The sequence below is a fragment of the Lipotes vexillifer genome, unplaced genomic scaffold (genome assembly GCF_000442215.2).
Source record: "Lipotes vexillifer unplaced genomic scaffold, Lipotes_vexillifer_v1.1 scaffold278, whole genome shotgun sequence".
NCBI lineage: Eukaryota > Metazoa > Chordata > Mammalia > Artiodactyla > Lipotidae > Lipotes > Lipotes vexillifer.
This window is the reverse complement of record NW_006769677.1, coordinates 4,745,157-4,758,972: the sequence shown is the minus strand read 5'-3', so window position 1 is coordinate 4,758,972 and position 13,816 is coordinate 4,745,157. Positions and strand designations below refer to the sequence as shown.

At 37.9% G+C, this 13,816-nt stretch overlaps 1 protein-coding gene across 5 annotated transcripts in view; it reads right to left on the bottom strand.

The window, feature by feature from the left end:
- ATL2 (atlastin GTPase 2) overlaps positions 1-13,816 on the bottom strand; it is a 62,947-nt gene that overhangs the window by 23,403 nt on the left and 25,728 nt on the right. For all 5 annotated transcript variants that reach the window (XM_007445780.1, XM_007445779.1, XM_007445781.1 and 2 more), the window contains exon 2: positions 8,617-8,861. In XM_007445780.1, coding sequence (XP_007445842.1) covers positions 8,617-8,861 — 245 coding nt within the window. The remainder of the gene's footprint in view (positions 1-8,616; positions 8,862-13,816) is intronic.

Genomic DNA, 13,816 nt, shown 5'->3' with positions numbered 1-13,816 from the left:
AAAACTGAGGGAGATTGTCACCAGTACCCCTGCCTTGAAAGAAGTGTTAAAAGTTTTTCCAAGGGAAAGAAAATAATATAGGTCAGAAACTCAGACATATATATAAAAGAATGTCAAAGAAAGACAAGAAAGTAAATATTTTATTCTTCTTTCTCTTAATTCATCTAATAGACAACTATGTGTATGAAGTGCTAATAGCAACAATGTATTGGGTGATTATGGTACATAACACAGAGGAAATTAACAACATCATAAGGCACAGGAGGGAGGAATTGGGAATACTCTGTCATAATGTACCTGCTCTACCCATGAAGCAGTATAGTAATATTCTAAAGCAGACTTAGACTAGCTGTAAATGTATATTGCAAACTCCAGGCAACCAGTTTTTTTTAAAAATGTTTAAAGAAGTATAATAGATATACTAAGAAAGAACAGAATGTGGAATCATATAAAATAGTCAATTAAAGCTAGAGAAAGCAGAAAAAAATAAAAAAGAACAAACGCGTACAACAAATAGAAAATTACAAACATAAGAAATAACAATCCAATCCTATCAAAAATCACTTTAGATGTGCATGATTGAAATAAACCAATTAAATGACAGAAACTGTCACTGTGGATTAAAAAAAAAAGACCCAGGGCTTCCTTGGTGGCACAGTGGTTGAGAGTCCGCCTGCCGATGCAGGGGACGCGGGTTCGTGCTCCGGTCTGGGAAGATCCCACATGCCGCGGAGTGGCTAGGCCCGTGAGCCATGGCCGCTGAGCCTGCGCGTCCGGATCCTGTGCTCTGCAACAGGAGAGGCCACAACAGTGAGAGGCCCATGTACCGCAAAAAAAAAAAAAAGAAAAAAAGACCCAAATATTTGTTGTCCACAAAAAACGCAGTTTAAACATAAAGAAAAGGAATGGAGGAAGATATACCACACTGACACTAATCAAACAAAAGCTAGAGTAGCTATACTAATTTCTGGCCAAGCTGACTTAAGGACAAGGAAATTATCAGGATAAAGAGTGGTATTACATAATAATAAAGGGGTCAATTCTCCAGAAAAACTTAACAGTTATCTTTAATGTGTATGCACTTAACAACAAAGCATCAAAATACGTGAGGCAAGAACTGAACTGCAAGAAGAAACAAGACAAGTCCACTATTATACTTGGAGACTTCAATACCCCTCAATCAGTAACTGACAGACCCAGAAGACAGAATATCAGTAAGGATACAGTTGAACTGAACAGCACCAACAATCAAGTGGATCTAATTGACATTATATTGGGTTGGCCAAAAGGTTCATTTGGTTTTTTCCATAAGATGGCTCTAGTAGTGCTTAGTTGTCTTTAACTTCATTCAAAACAATTTTGTTAGATTGTATTGTGACAGCTGTCATACCAGTATGCCTTTAAAAAAAAACTTATCAAAGTTGGTGAATTTTTGTGTAGCCATTTTAATACTGAAGATGGAAGAAAAAAAGCCACATTTTTGGCATATTATGCTTTATTATTTCAAGAAACGTAAAAATGCAACTGAAATGCAAAAAAAAGATTTGTGCAGTGTATGGAGAAGGTGCTGTGACTGATCCGACAGGTCAAAAGTGGTTTGCGAAGTTTCGTGCTGGAGATTCCTCTCTGGACGATGCTCCACATTTGGGTAGACCAGCTGAAGTTGATACTGATCGAATTGAGACATTAACTGAGAACCATCAACATTATACCACGCGGGAGATAGCCGACATACTCAAAATATCCAAATCAAGCAATGAAAATCATTTGCACCAGCTTGGTTATGTTCATCTCTTTGATGTTTAGGTTCCACATAAGTTAAGCAAAAAAAACCTTTCTTGACCATATTTCTGACGTGACTCTCTACTTAAGCATAAGGAAAATGTTCCATTTTTAAAACAAGTTGTGACAGGTGATGAAAAGTGGATACTGTACAATAATGTGGAACAGAAGAGATTGTGGGGCAAGCGAAATGAACTACCACCAACCACACCAAACACCATTCTTCATCCAAAGAAGGTGATGTTGTGTATATGGTGGGATTGGAAGAGAGTCCTCTATTATGAGCTCCTTCTGGAAAATCAAACGAAAATTCCAAAAAGTACTGCTCCCAATTAGACCAAATAAAAGCAGCACTCGACGAAAAGCATCCGGAATTAGTCAACAGAAAATGCATACTTTTCCATCAGGATAACGCAAGACCGCATGTTTCTTTGATGACCAGGCAAAAACTGTTACAGCTTGGCTGGGAGGTTCTGATTCATTCCCCATATTCACCAGACATTGCACCTTCGGATTTCCATTTATTTCGGTCTTTACAAAACTCTCTTAATGGAAAAAATTTCAATTCCCTGGAAGACTGTAAAAGGCACCTGCAACAGTTCTTTGCTCAAAAAGATAAAAAGTTTTGGGTGGATGGAATTGTGAAGTTGTCTGAAAAATGGCAGAAGGTAGTGGAACAAAATGGGGAATACGCTGTTCAATAAAGTTCTTGGTGAAAATGAAAAATGTGTCTTTTATTTTTACTTAAAAACCGAAGGAACTTTTTGGCCAACCCAATAGAATCCTTGATCCAACAACAACAGAATACACATTCCTCTCAAACTCATACAGAACATTCTCCAAAATAGGACATATACTGGGCCTTAAAACACACCTTAAAATAAAATTTAAAGAACAGATCATATAAAGTATGCTCTCAGACCACAACTGAATTAAACTAGAAACCAGTAATAGAAACATAGCTGGAAAACCCCATAATACTTGGAGTTTACACAACACACTTCTAAATAACACACGGGTCAAAAAAGTCTAACAGAAATTTAAAACTATTTTGAACTAAATGAAAATGAAAACACAACCCATGAAAATATGTAAAATGCAGTGAAAGCAATAGTTAGAGGAGAATTTATAGCATTGGGTGCATATATTAGGAAAAAAGATCTAAAATCAATCATCTAAACTTCCACCTTAGGAAACTAGAAGAGTAATATAACCTAAAGAAGCAGAATAAAAATACAGCAGAGACGCCAATAAAGCTGAACACAAGAAAACAGGATAACAACACAGCAGGGAAAAAAAATTAATGGAACCAAAGCTGGTTCTTTGAAAAGATCAATAAAATTGATTTGACAGAGAAAAGACAAATAATAATATCAGAAATCAAAGAGGAGTCAAAACTACTAATTTCATGGACATTAGAAAGGTAGTAAAAGAATATTAAGAACAATTCTATGCCCACAATTTTGATAACTTAGTTGAAATGGACCAATTATTTGAAAGACACAACCTACCAAACCCACACGAGAAAAAAATAGATCATCTGAATAGACCTGTATCTACTAAAGAAATTTAATCAATAATTAATAACCTTCAAAAGAGAATGAACCAAATTCAGACAGTTTCACTGGTAAGTTCTACCAAACATTTAAGGAAGAAATGATACCAGTTCTCTCTAAGCTCTTCCAGGAAACAGAAGCAGAGGGAACACTTCCTAACTCTTTCCATGAGGCCAGTGTTATCTTAATACCAAAACCAAATAGAGACATAACAAGAAAGGAAAACTCAAGATCAATATATCTCATGAACACAGATATAAAAATACTCAACAAAATATTGGCAAATTAAATCCAACATTGTATAAAAAGAATTATACACCACAACTAACTAGTCCAGGGACACAAGGCTAACTCAACATTCAAAAAATTAATAATGTGATCCATCACATCAACAGGCTAAAGAAAAATCATATGATCACATCACTAGATGCAGAAAAAGCATCTGACAAAATCCAACATCCATTCATGATTAAGAAAACAAAAACCCTCCCAGCATGCTAGAAACAGAGAACTTCCTGAACTTGATTGAAAAACATATACAAAAATATTCTACAGCTAACAACATACATAGTGTGAAAACCTAGATGCTTCTCCCTAAAGATTAGGAAAGAGATAAGGATATTTGCTCTTATCACTTTGTACTCAACACTGTACTGGAGACTCTAGCCAGGACAATTAGCTAAGAAAGAGAGAGATAAGAGGTACTCAGATTAGAAAGGAAAAAGGAAAACTGTATTTACAGGTGGCATGATCTTATATATAGAAAACATTAAAAAGTCCACTAAAAAGCTATTGGAACGGGGACTTCCTTGGGGTGCAGTGGTTAAGAATCTGCCTGCCAATGCAGGGGACACAGGTTTGAGCCCTGGTCGAGGACGACCCCACACGCCGCGGAGCAACTAAGCCCGCGCACGCCTAGAGCCCGTGCTCCGCAACAAGAGAAGCCACCAAAATGAGAAACCTGCGCACCGCAACAAAGAGTAGCCCCTGCTCGAGGCAACTAGAGAAAGCCGGTGCACAGCAACGAAGACAAAACGCAGCCAAAAATAAATTAATTAATTAATTAAAATAAATAAAAATTGTTCACTTAAAATTATTAAAAAAAAAACTATTGGAATGAATAAATGAGTTGAACAAGGTTGCAGGATACAAGACCAATATAAAACAATCAATTGTATTTCTGTAAACTTGCAACAAACAATCTGAAAATGAAATTAAGAAAACAATTCTGTGGGGCTTCCCTGGTGGCGCAGTGGTTGAGAGTCCGCCTGCCGATGCAGGGGACACGGGTTCGTGCCCCAGTCCGGGAAGATCCCACATGCCATGGAGCGGCTGGGCCCGTGAGTGATGGCCGCTGGGCCGGCATGTCCGGAGCCTGTGCTCCGCAACGGGAGAGGCCACAACAGTGAGAGGCCCGCGTATCGCAAAAAAAAAAAAAGAAAAGAAAACAATTCTGTTTATAACATCAACAAAAAATGAATAAATTTAACAAAAGAAGTGTAAAACATACTCTGCAAACTACAAAACATTTTTGGAAGAAATTAAAGAAGATCCACATAAATGGAAAACATCCCATGTTCAAAGATTGAAATGCTTAATATTAAGATGGCAACACTACCCAAACTGACATTTTAGATTAATCTAATCACCAACAGAATCCCAGCTAACCTCCCATAGAAACCGATAGACTAAATCCAAAAATCATATGGAACTGCAAAGGACTTAGAACAGACAATCTTGAAAAAAGAACAAAATAGGAGAACTCACTTCCTGTTTTGAAAACTTACTACAAAGCGAAGGTAATCAAGACAGTCTAGTACTGGCATGAGAACAGACATACAGACCAATGCAACAGAACTGAGGGTTCAGAAATAAAGCCACATGCCTATGGCCAACTAGCTGTCAACAAGGGTGCCAAGATCATTCAATGGGGAAAGAATAGCCTTTCCAACAAATGGTGCTGGGACAACTGGATAGGCATATACCAAAAAAATAAAGCTGAATCCTTACCTCATACCATTATCATTCATTATTTTATATTAATGTATTATATATAATTAGTGAATATATGTTATTTTAACATGTTCATAGAATTATAGCATTATTTATAAGCCAAAAGGTGGAAACAACCCAAATGCCCACTAACAATGAGTGGATAGATAAAATGTGATATAGGTATACAATAGAATAGTATTCAGCCTTGGGCTTCCTGGTGGCACAGTGGTTAAGAATCCGCCTGCCAATGCAGGGGACACAGGTTCGAGCCCTGGTCCGGGAGGATCCCACATGCCACAGAGCAACTAAGCCCATGCGCCACTACTACTGAGCCTGTGCTCTAGAGCCCATGAGCCACAACTACTGAGCCCATGTGCCACAACTACTGAAGCCCACATGCCTAGAGCCCGTGCTCCACAACAAGAGGAGCCACTGCAATGAGAAGCCCACGCACCACAACAAAGAGTAGTCCCCGCTCGCCACAACTAGAGAAAGCCCACACGCAGCAATGAAGACCCAACACAGCCAAAAATAAATAAATAAAAAAATTAATTTACCTTAAAAATAAATAACCGATTAATTCCAACATGACATGAAGGAATTTTATTCTAGAAAAACTTTTAATTCACTTCTCAAGTTTACAAAAGACTGATTTCTTTCCTTCTATATTTCAAGCAAAAACAACCTATTTTCATAATACAAGTAGCAGCTTAAAAAAAAAAACTGTGTAGGAAGCTATTTACTTTACAAGAAAAGGAGACCTAAAAATCAGAATTTCCCCTGTAATTTGGAAATGTTTGGTAACAATCTCAGAATAGTCTTGGTTTTAAGAACTTAGCTACTGAAGTTTTTGTTTTTATCCAACAGAGAAGAGCTCACATTCAGCTTTGTTATGATTCCTTTACGAACTAAACAAAATTAAAACACATATCTATTTCTAAATCATGAAGTAAAATATTTACATTTGGCTCCTTTAGTGAACTGCTTTAAATAAACTGACTCAAGTCAATACCGAACACATACAAAATCAGTACAGTAGGTCCTCCGGATGTGAAACCCACAGATACAGTGGGCTGACTGTACTACGCCATTTTATATAAGGAACCTGGACATCCAGGGATTTTGGCATCCACTGGAGGTCTTGGAATCAATAGCCCCCCCCAATCCCGCCCCCACTCTGGGATACTAGGGACGACTGTATAAAGCCACTGTTCATCTCCTACCTTCTTCAACTACCATCCCATCTTTGCAGGCATATAGGTTAATGAAATATTCCAAAACTATCCCACTGTTTTTTCTCCTTTACTTTCATCTCCTAGGAAAAGCATGACCCACCACTAAGTCAGTACAAGTAGAAGCCTGTTATTCCTCCAAATCAAACACTGTTTAATGTGATTTTCAATTGACAGAATAAGATTATTTACATCAGGAATCCTATATGGAAACCTTATGAATGAAAATTAATAAAGACATTTAGCTTAGAAACCACTAACTAGGTGTGTAGCCTGAGGTCCTCCTTACCATTCTGTGGCTTCAGTATCTTACCCACAAAGGAGGAAATTCTATTAGTTCAGAGATTACAAATACACATGTGTGGGCTGCTACTCCCCCTCTGAACAGCCACTACTAATTGATGAGATCAAATAAGAAATGGCACCTAAGGTGAAACTTGCTAGACAAGTGATCTAAGCTTCCTTCCCCTTCTAACATTCTGTCTGTGACCTACTTGGAATCAAATACATTTGCAGTGAACAGCTCAGACACAGATAGAAACAATATACACAAGCTAACTTAAGGAGTTAGAGCTTCAAATTACAGAAATTCTTTATCATCTTTAAACGTACAGACTTTTTTTTTTAAAGAATAAGTCACTATTTATACATTTCTCTATTTCAGATGTAAATTTCTGGAAAATAACCAAGTCTAAGTGGAAAAACCTTAAAATACTATATCTTTCTCAATTTCCAACTTGTGTAAAATAGTGTTCTTTATCATGAACTACATTCTTGACACTCAGGCATGCTTGAACATGCCTGAAGAGATCCTTATGGAAAGAATATTGAAAAGCTTCCTGAAAATCAACTAGGAATGTTTGCCTTATTACTTACCTCAAGTAGGGTGCATATCCAGTTACAGATTTACACAGAACTCGTAAAGGTGAACACCCTGACAGATGTTTAGACAATTACATAATTCTGTCAAAGTGTTATTTCTAGCACCTTCATGTGGCCTTCTGAATGTCTAAAGCCTCCTCCTATAAAGCCCTTCCCCCTAAGTGCTCCACTACAAATTTCCAATTTCTCCTTCTTGGTTCCTATCAAACTCTCATTCCCTCAGCCCAACTTTCAACTGTTAGAAAACTACCCTGACTCAAGTGGAAAAAAAACAATTTTTTTTTGCTTTTGTTCAGGGGAGAAAGTCAAAGTCAGGGAGGGGGAGGGAAATAATTGTCTGGTACCATCAAAAAGTGAAAATGTGTAGAGAAAGGGTGATTCATCAGTCAAAATAGAAAATAAGGTCTTACTATGGGCCAATTATCGTGCCAGGCATGGGAGATATGGTAACCAAGATAAAGCCCACTCCTGACAGTAAACTAGCCAGGAAAAATAAGTAACTAAAGTAGTATCAATGAAACATAGGACCTGTGCCATATGGTCATAACACAGTCTTAGAAACCAAGGAAGGCTTCCTATGAAAAAAGATTAGCCAACAGTACGGCAACATTTGAGATATAACACGACATACTCGAGGAACTGCAAAAACTATAGTATACCTGACATACAGAGACAAGGGATGAGAGAGACTCAGAGATCATGGAAGACCATGGAAGTCACTTTAAGGAACTGAACCTTATCTCAAAAAGTAAGTCTCTGAAGGAGACTTATTTGAGGAGCATAAAGAAGTCGCTATCAGCCTACTTCACCCACTGTTGTAAAGGCGACTGAGAAGGGGAAGGAAATAACAAAAAGCGAGAGACTGAACAGTGCTTCAGAGACTTTAGAGTATACTCAGACATCGTAGGTTAGAGCTACAATGCTTGGAACACAGGTGCTCAATCATATGCCTCAATATGTACTACATGCAAAAAGGAATTATGGAGATGAAGAAGAATCAAGAGCTCAAAAAAACTTACATTACTGTCTTAACTGAGAAGTCTTATCAAGAACTGTATTTTCATAAAATTAAAGATACAGCTCTTACTGCTTTTTGTCTATTATTTTTAAACGATATTGGTTGGTAATTTTTGTTTTTAACTCAGTTCAATTTAAAAGACACTATTCACCTTGTTATACATATATCTAAGCATGAAGTCCAGTAGAAATGATTTCCCTTTACGAAAAGCTCCTGCCACGGATACCACTACTATGTTAAGATCTCGTATGTGCTCCTGTAGCAATATCTGCTCCAAAGCTTCTTCATCAAGCTCAAAGTTATGGTCATCTTCATGTGCAAGAACAATCTGTACTGGACATGGCTTCTTCATAACCTCATCAGAGTTTACTAGGTCATCATCTTCATAATTCTCACCTAGAGTTAAAAAAGAGAGAAACAGGTTACCTTAATTCCTGCATTCTACACTTTTCCTAAAGGATCACAACTAAAGCAAAATTTCAAAAAACTCCTCCTCCATTATAGGTCATTTGGAAATAGTTACAAAAAGTGATGCTCAAACACACACTGGATTTCTCACTCCCTCTATAAAAGGACCAAGAACACCAGTCAGTTTCTTACTATATATAGAGATAAGCAGGAATACTAAGTAAGGCCTCTATCTCAATCAAGTCTTAACAGCTAAACGTGCGCAGCAGCTGTTCTTGAACACTGTATTATTCTATAAACAACTCTTGCTACTGTATGCACACACAAACCAGATGTAGTAAGTGGAAAATCAATTTCACCTAATAATTCAGATTCCAATTTCCCTATATGCATCACCTGGAAATTACTCCAAGTTACAAAGATTAAAATATACATATAAATTGTAAACATTATTTTTCATTCTGAAACTTCAAGGGTTAAGGTCCTAAGAAATTTCCAAAAATGACACATGATAAAGCTAATGGTTCCCTAATTTAATAAGAGTTACCTAAAAGTATAGCATTCCTTATTAAAACAAAGCACAGGATTAATGTTTTAGTGGAAGACATAAGAACAGTCAACGAGGTGCAGAGATTCATCTGTCTCTAGGGCCCTTTTTCACCAAACACCACAGACACCCCTTCAAAATTATATAGCTCCTAAAAAACAGGTATATAAACTCTTTTGTTCACCCAGCACACCAAAAGAAGTTAACCTTTGCAGAAGAACTTTACTGAATAGTGATGAAGAAATAACTATAGAATATGTAACAGGTGAGAGAGTTTTTTAAAGTTTAGGTTTCTGTTTTGTTTTCTGTTTTTTGTTTGTTTGTTTGTTTGTTTGCGGTACGCGGGCCTCTCACCGTTGTGGCCTCTCCCGTTGCGGAGCACAGGCTCCGGACGCGCAGGCTCAGCGGCCACGGCTCACGGGCCCAGCCACTCCACGGCATGTGGGATCCTCCTGGACCGAGGCACGAACCCGTGTCCCCTGCATCGGCAGGCGGACTCTCAACCACTGCGCCACGAGGGAAGCCCTGTTTGTTTGTTTTTAAACCCACTTAATAGCTAGTTTCAGAGCCTATGTACCTTGTCTGCCTTTCTTCCCTATCAATTGCTTGATCCCACTAGCAACACTCCTGGGGACCTTCTCCTTTCCCACATCAACATCTTTAAGACTCTCCCCTTGAGATTGTCTACTAAGTGCCAGTTTCCAATCCAAAGAGACATACAGTATCTACTGTGTTCAATGCAATGACAGCCCCTCCTCACCGAGGAGACAGCCAGTCCACTGAGGAGTGGCACATTATCAGTGCACCAATACCTTATCCACACAAACACTATTCTCAGCAAGGAGATTATATACTTACATTAATGAATTTTTAATTTCTTTACAGAAAGAAACATCTAGCTTATTTGATTTGCAAAGACTAATTAGAGTCTTTACCTTCACATCACAAGGCACATTTAACTGTACAAAGCAAAATCAACACTATTTCAAAAGGTGTTGCAAACAGTAACAATATAATGTAATATAAAGAGCAGTCAGTTTCAAAGGAGAATTTTTGAAAGTAAAAGCAAACAGTATTTAATTAAAAAGGATATTATCACTGCTTGTTTCAATGCTATACAGATATAGCCGGGTATGCTATTTGAATGCACAAAAAGTAAACCTTCCAGGAAAAGTACAACATAGTTAAATTCCAATTTAATATATTACCAAACAGCATGCAAATTGTGTGATTAAAACCTTCCAAGCCTATTAGTGGTTAAGAAAGAACCAGGAGGGGCTTCCCTGGTGGTGCAGTGGTTGAGAATCCGCCTGCCAGTGCAGGGGACATGGGTTCGATTCCTGGTCCGGGAAGATCCCACATGCCGCAGAGCAGCTAAGCCTGTGTGCCACAACTACTAACCCCGCGCTCTAGAGCCCACAAGCCACAACTACTGAGCCCACGTGCCACAACTACTGAAGCCCGCGGGCCTAGAGCCCATGCTCCGCGACAAGAGAAGCCACCGCAATGAGAAGCCCGAGCACTGCAACGAAGAGTAGCCCTCGCTCGCCGCAACCAGAGAAAAAGTCCACATGCAGCAATGAAGACCCAACGCTGCCAGAAGCAATAAATAAATAAAATAATAAAATAAATAAATTTTAAAAAAAAAGAATGAACCAAGAAGCAAAACTGCCTAGATGCATGTCATTTAACTTCTCTATGCCTGCTTCCTCATCTGTAACATGGGGATAATAATAGCACCTACCACATTAAGTTGTCATCAGGATTAAATGATTTGAAATATGCTTGATACATCGTAAGCATTACAGGTGCTTGTCATTAAGGTGACAGTAATTTTAAAATAATCAATCCTACAGAAAAGCTTTTATTTACACCTTAAAATGCTAAAACTCTACAGTGACCTTCAATTGACCAGTGTAGCTGTGTAACAACATCACCATCTACCCATTTGCAGGCACAAACCTGAGGGCTGTCCATGATACATCCCTCCTTTTCCTTACCCCTAAATCTAACCAATAACGAAGGTCTTAAATTTGTCTTCATTCAAAATCTTCTGATATCATCCCTATTCTCATCACCACCATCTTATCTCACTTAAGGTGGTATCGAACTGGTCTCCCTTCTTGCCCCCTCCTCCAAACCAATCCTCACAGAGTAGCAACTGAATAATACGGTTAAATGTAAATGTGATTAAGTTACTCTCCTTAAAATCACTGCTACAGAGCATTAACAACTAAAATCCTACACGTGCCTCATAAAATCCTGTACTCACTGCCAAATCTCTCCTGCCCCATTTGGTGCTATTTTCCCCTGTGTAAACTACAAATAGACAAGCTAACCTTTTTTCAGATCTTTATGCTATTAAGCTCTTTCTAGACTCCTATTTTACCCATGATATTTCTCTGCCTGGAATACTCTTTTCCATGTTGTTCCCCTAATTAATTCCTTAAGTCTCAGTTTAAATGTCATTTTCTCAGGAGTATCTTCCCCCAAGGTTCCTAACCAAATTTAGTCCTCCTACACTCCCCCAATCTTAATCCACCCATCATTCGAATATTTATGTAAGTACTTATTTATTACATGTCTCCCCTCCTAGACTACTAATCCTCTGCTTAAAACCCTCAATTAGTTCCCCACCATGACCGGAAAATAGAGGAAAAAAAAAAAAATCTTCTAAATTCCTTACCATAGCCTCCACAGTTCTGTGTGATCTGGCCCCTGCAATCTGCCCTTCTTGCTGTTCCTTGAACAGGCCAAACCTGTTTCCCACCCCAGAATCTTTGTCCTGTGTTCTCCCCTGTCTGGAATGCTCTGTCCCTAGAAATTTACGTGGCTTGCTTCTCCATCATCTAGGTCTCAGTGCGAATGTTATCTCCTCCATGTGGCTTTCCTCAACCACTCAGTCTAAATTACAGACCCCTCTCCATCACTTTAACAAAACAGGTTTTTTTTCCACAGCCCTTTTCGGTATTTAAAATAACTTTTTTCATTTGTTTACATGTGTGCCTTATATCTCCCCCTCCATAGAAAGTATGTGCCACAAAAATAAGGATCCCAGTCACCCTACTAACCATTCTCTTAGTACTCAGAACACGTTTGGCACCTAGCAGGTGCTTAATAAATATTTCTTGAATGAATGAAATTTACATATTTAACTCAGGAGTTTTACACATGTCCCTACCTGTTTTATACGCAAATTTGACATTCACATAATTAGTTTGGGGAAATACTTCTAGCAACTCAAGAGTAGTATATTTATCACAAAATTACAATTAAAAGTATGAAGTTCTACCAAGTAATACATTTTAATTAAAAAGAACTCAAAATTAATAAGTGCTAAAGTATCATAATGACCAAATTTGGAGATTGCTGATTTTGTTAAAACCAACAAGTAGTCTCATTCTTAATGTAAAGAAAGCATTCGTTGGTTTCTTAAAAATAAAAATAAAAACAAACCATTTGGCAGGAAATCTTTGCTACCTTAAAATTTCACCTAAATTAATTGACTACAGTGGCCAGTTTTATTAGCACAAATATAGATAGATACTGCAGATATACAGGCAGCATATTTGTCACTATTTCTAGTCAACAGACCTCTAAAGGGAAGTGTAGCAAATATGTTTCACAGGTATCATGGAGTACAATGACATGATTCAGCTAAATTTACTCCCCCATCATAATTTCCCTACTAAATTTGGACTAACTACAGATAAAGTACTTCATTCATCAAACACTGATATAGGCCACCACATAAAAGAGAATTATATGCAAATTTATTTAGAATACCTATAAATATTAATACTCTGTGATCACCGACAATTGGAAGTCTTTTTAAATTTAGCATTACTTAAGATCTTAAACTGAAGTTAAATTCTATGTAGAGAATAGTGATTTTACTTCCACTCTCTAATGCCAAGAGATTGCTGGAAAAAGAGATTTCAGCCCTCCAATAGATTTTCCTAATTCACTGTTCCAAGTCAGTTCTCCCCGACTTGGATCTTTCAGGGTCAAAGCTGAAAGACACCTACAGACAATCAACTGTTTCTCAAATATTTCTCCATACCTTAACACTAAGTATACTTAACCTATTTACCACAAGGGCTACAAAAAGACACCGTCTTAGTAAAAAAGTGGGGAAAGAGAGATGACTAGGTGGAACACAAGAGGATTTTTAGGGCCATGAAACTATTCTCTATGATGCTAATGGTACAGCTGTATCGTCATACATTTGTCAAAACCCATAGAATATACAACCCCCAAAGTGAACCCTAATGTAAACTACAGACTTTGGGTGATAATCATGTGTCAATGAAAGTTCACTGATTGTGACAAGTGTACCACTCTGGTGTGAGATGCTGACAGGGCGAGAGGCTGCAGGTGTGTGAGGACCGGGGTG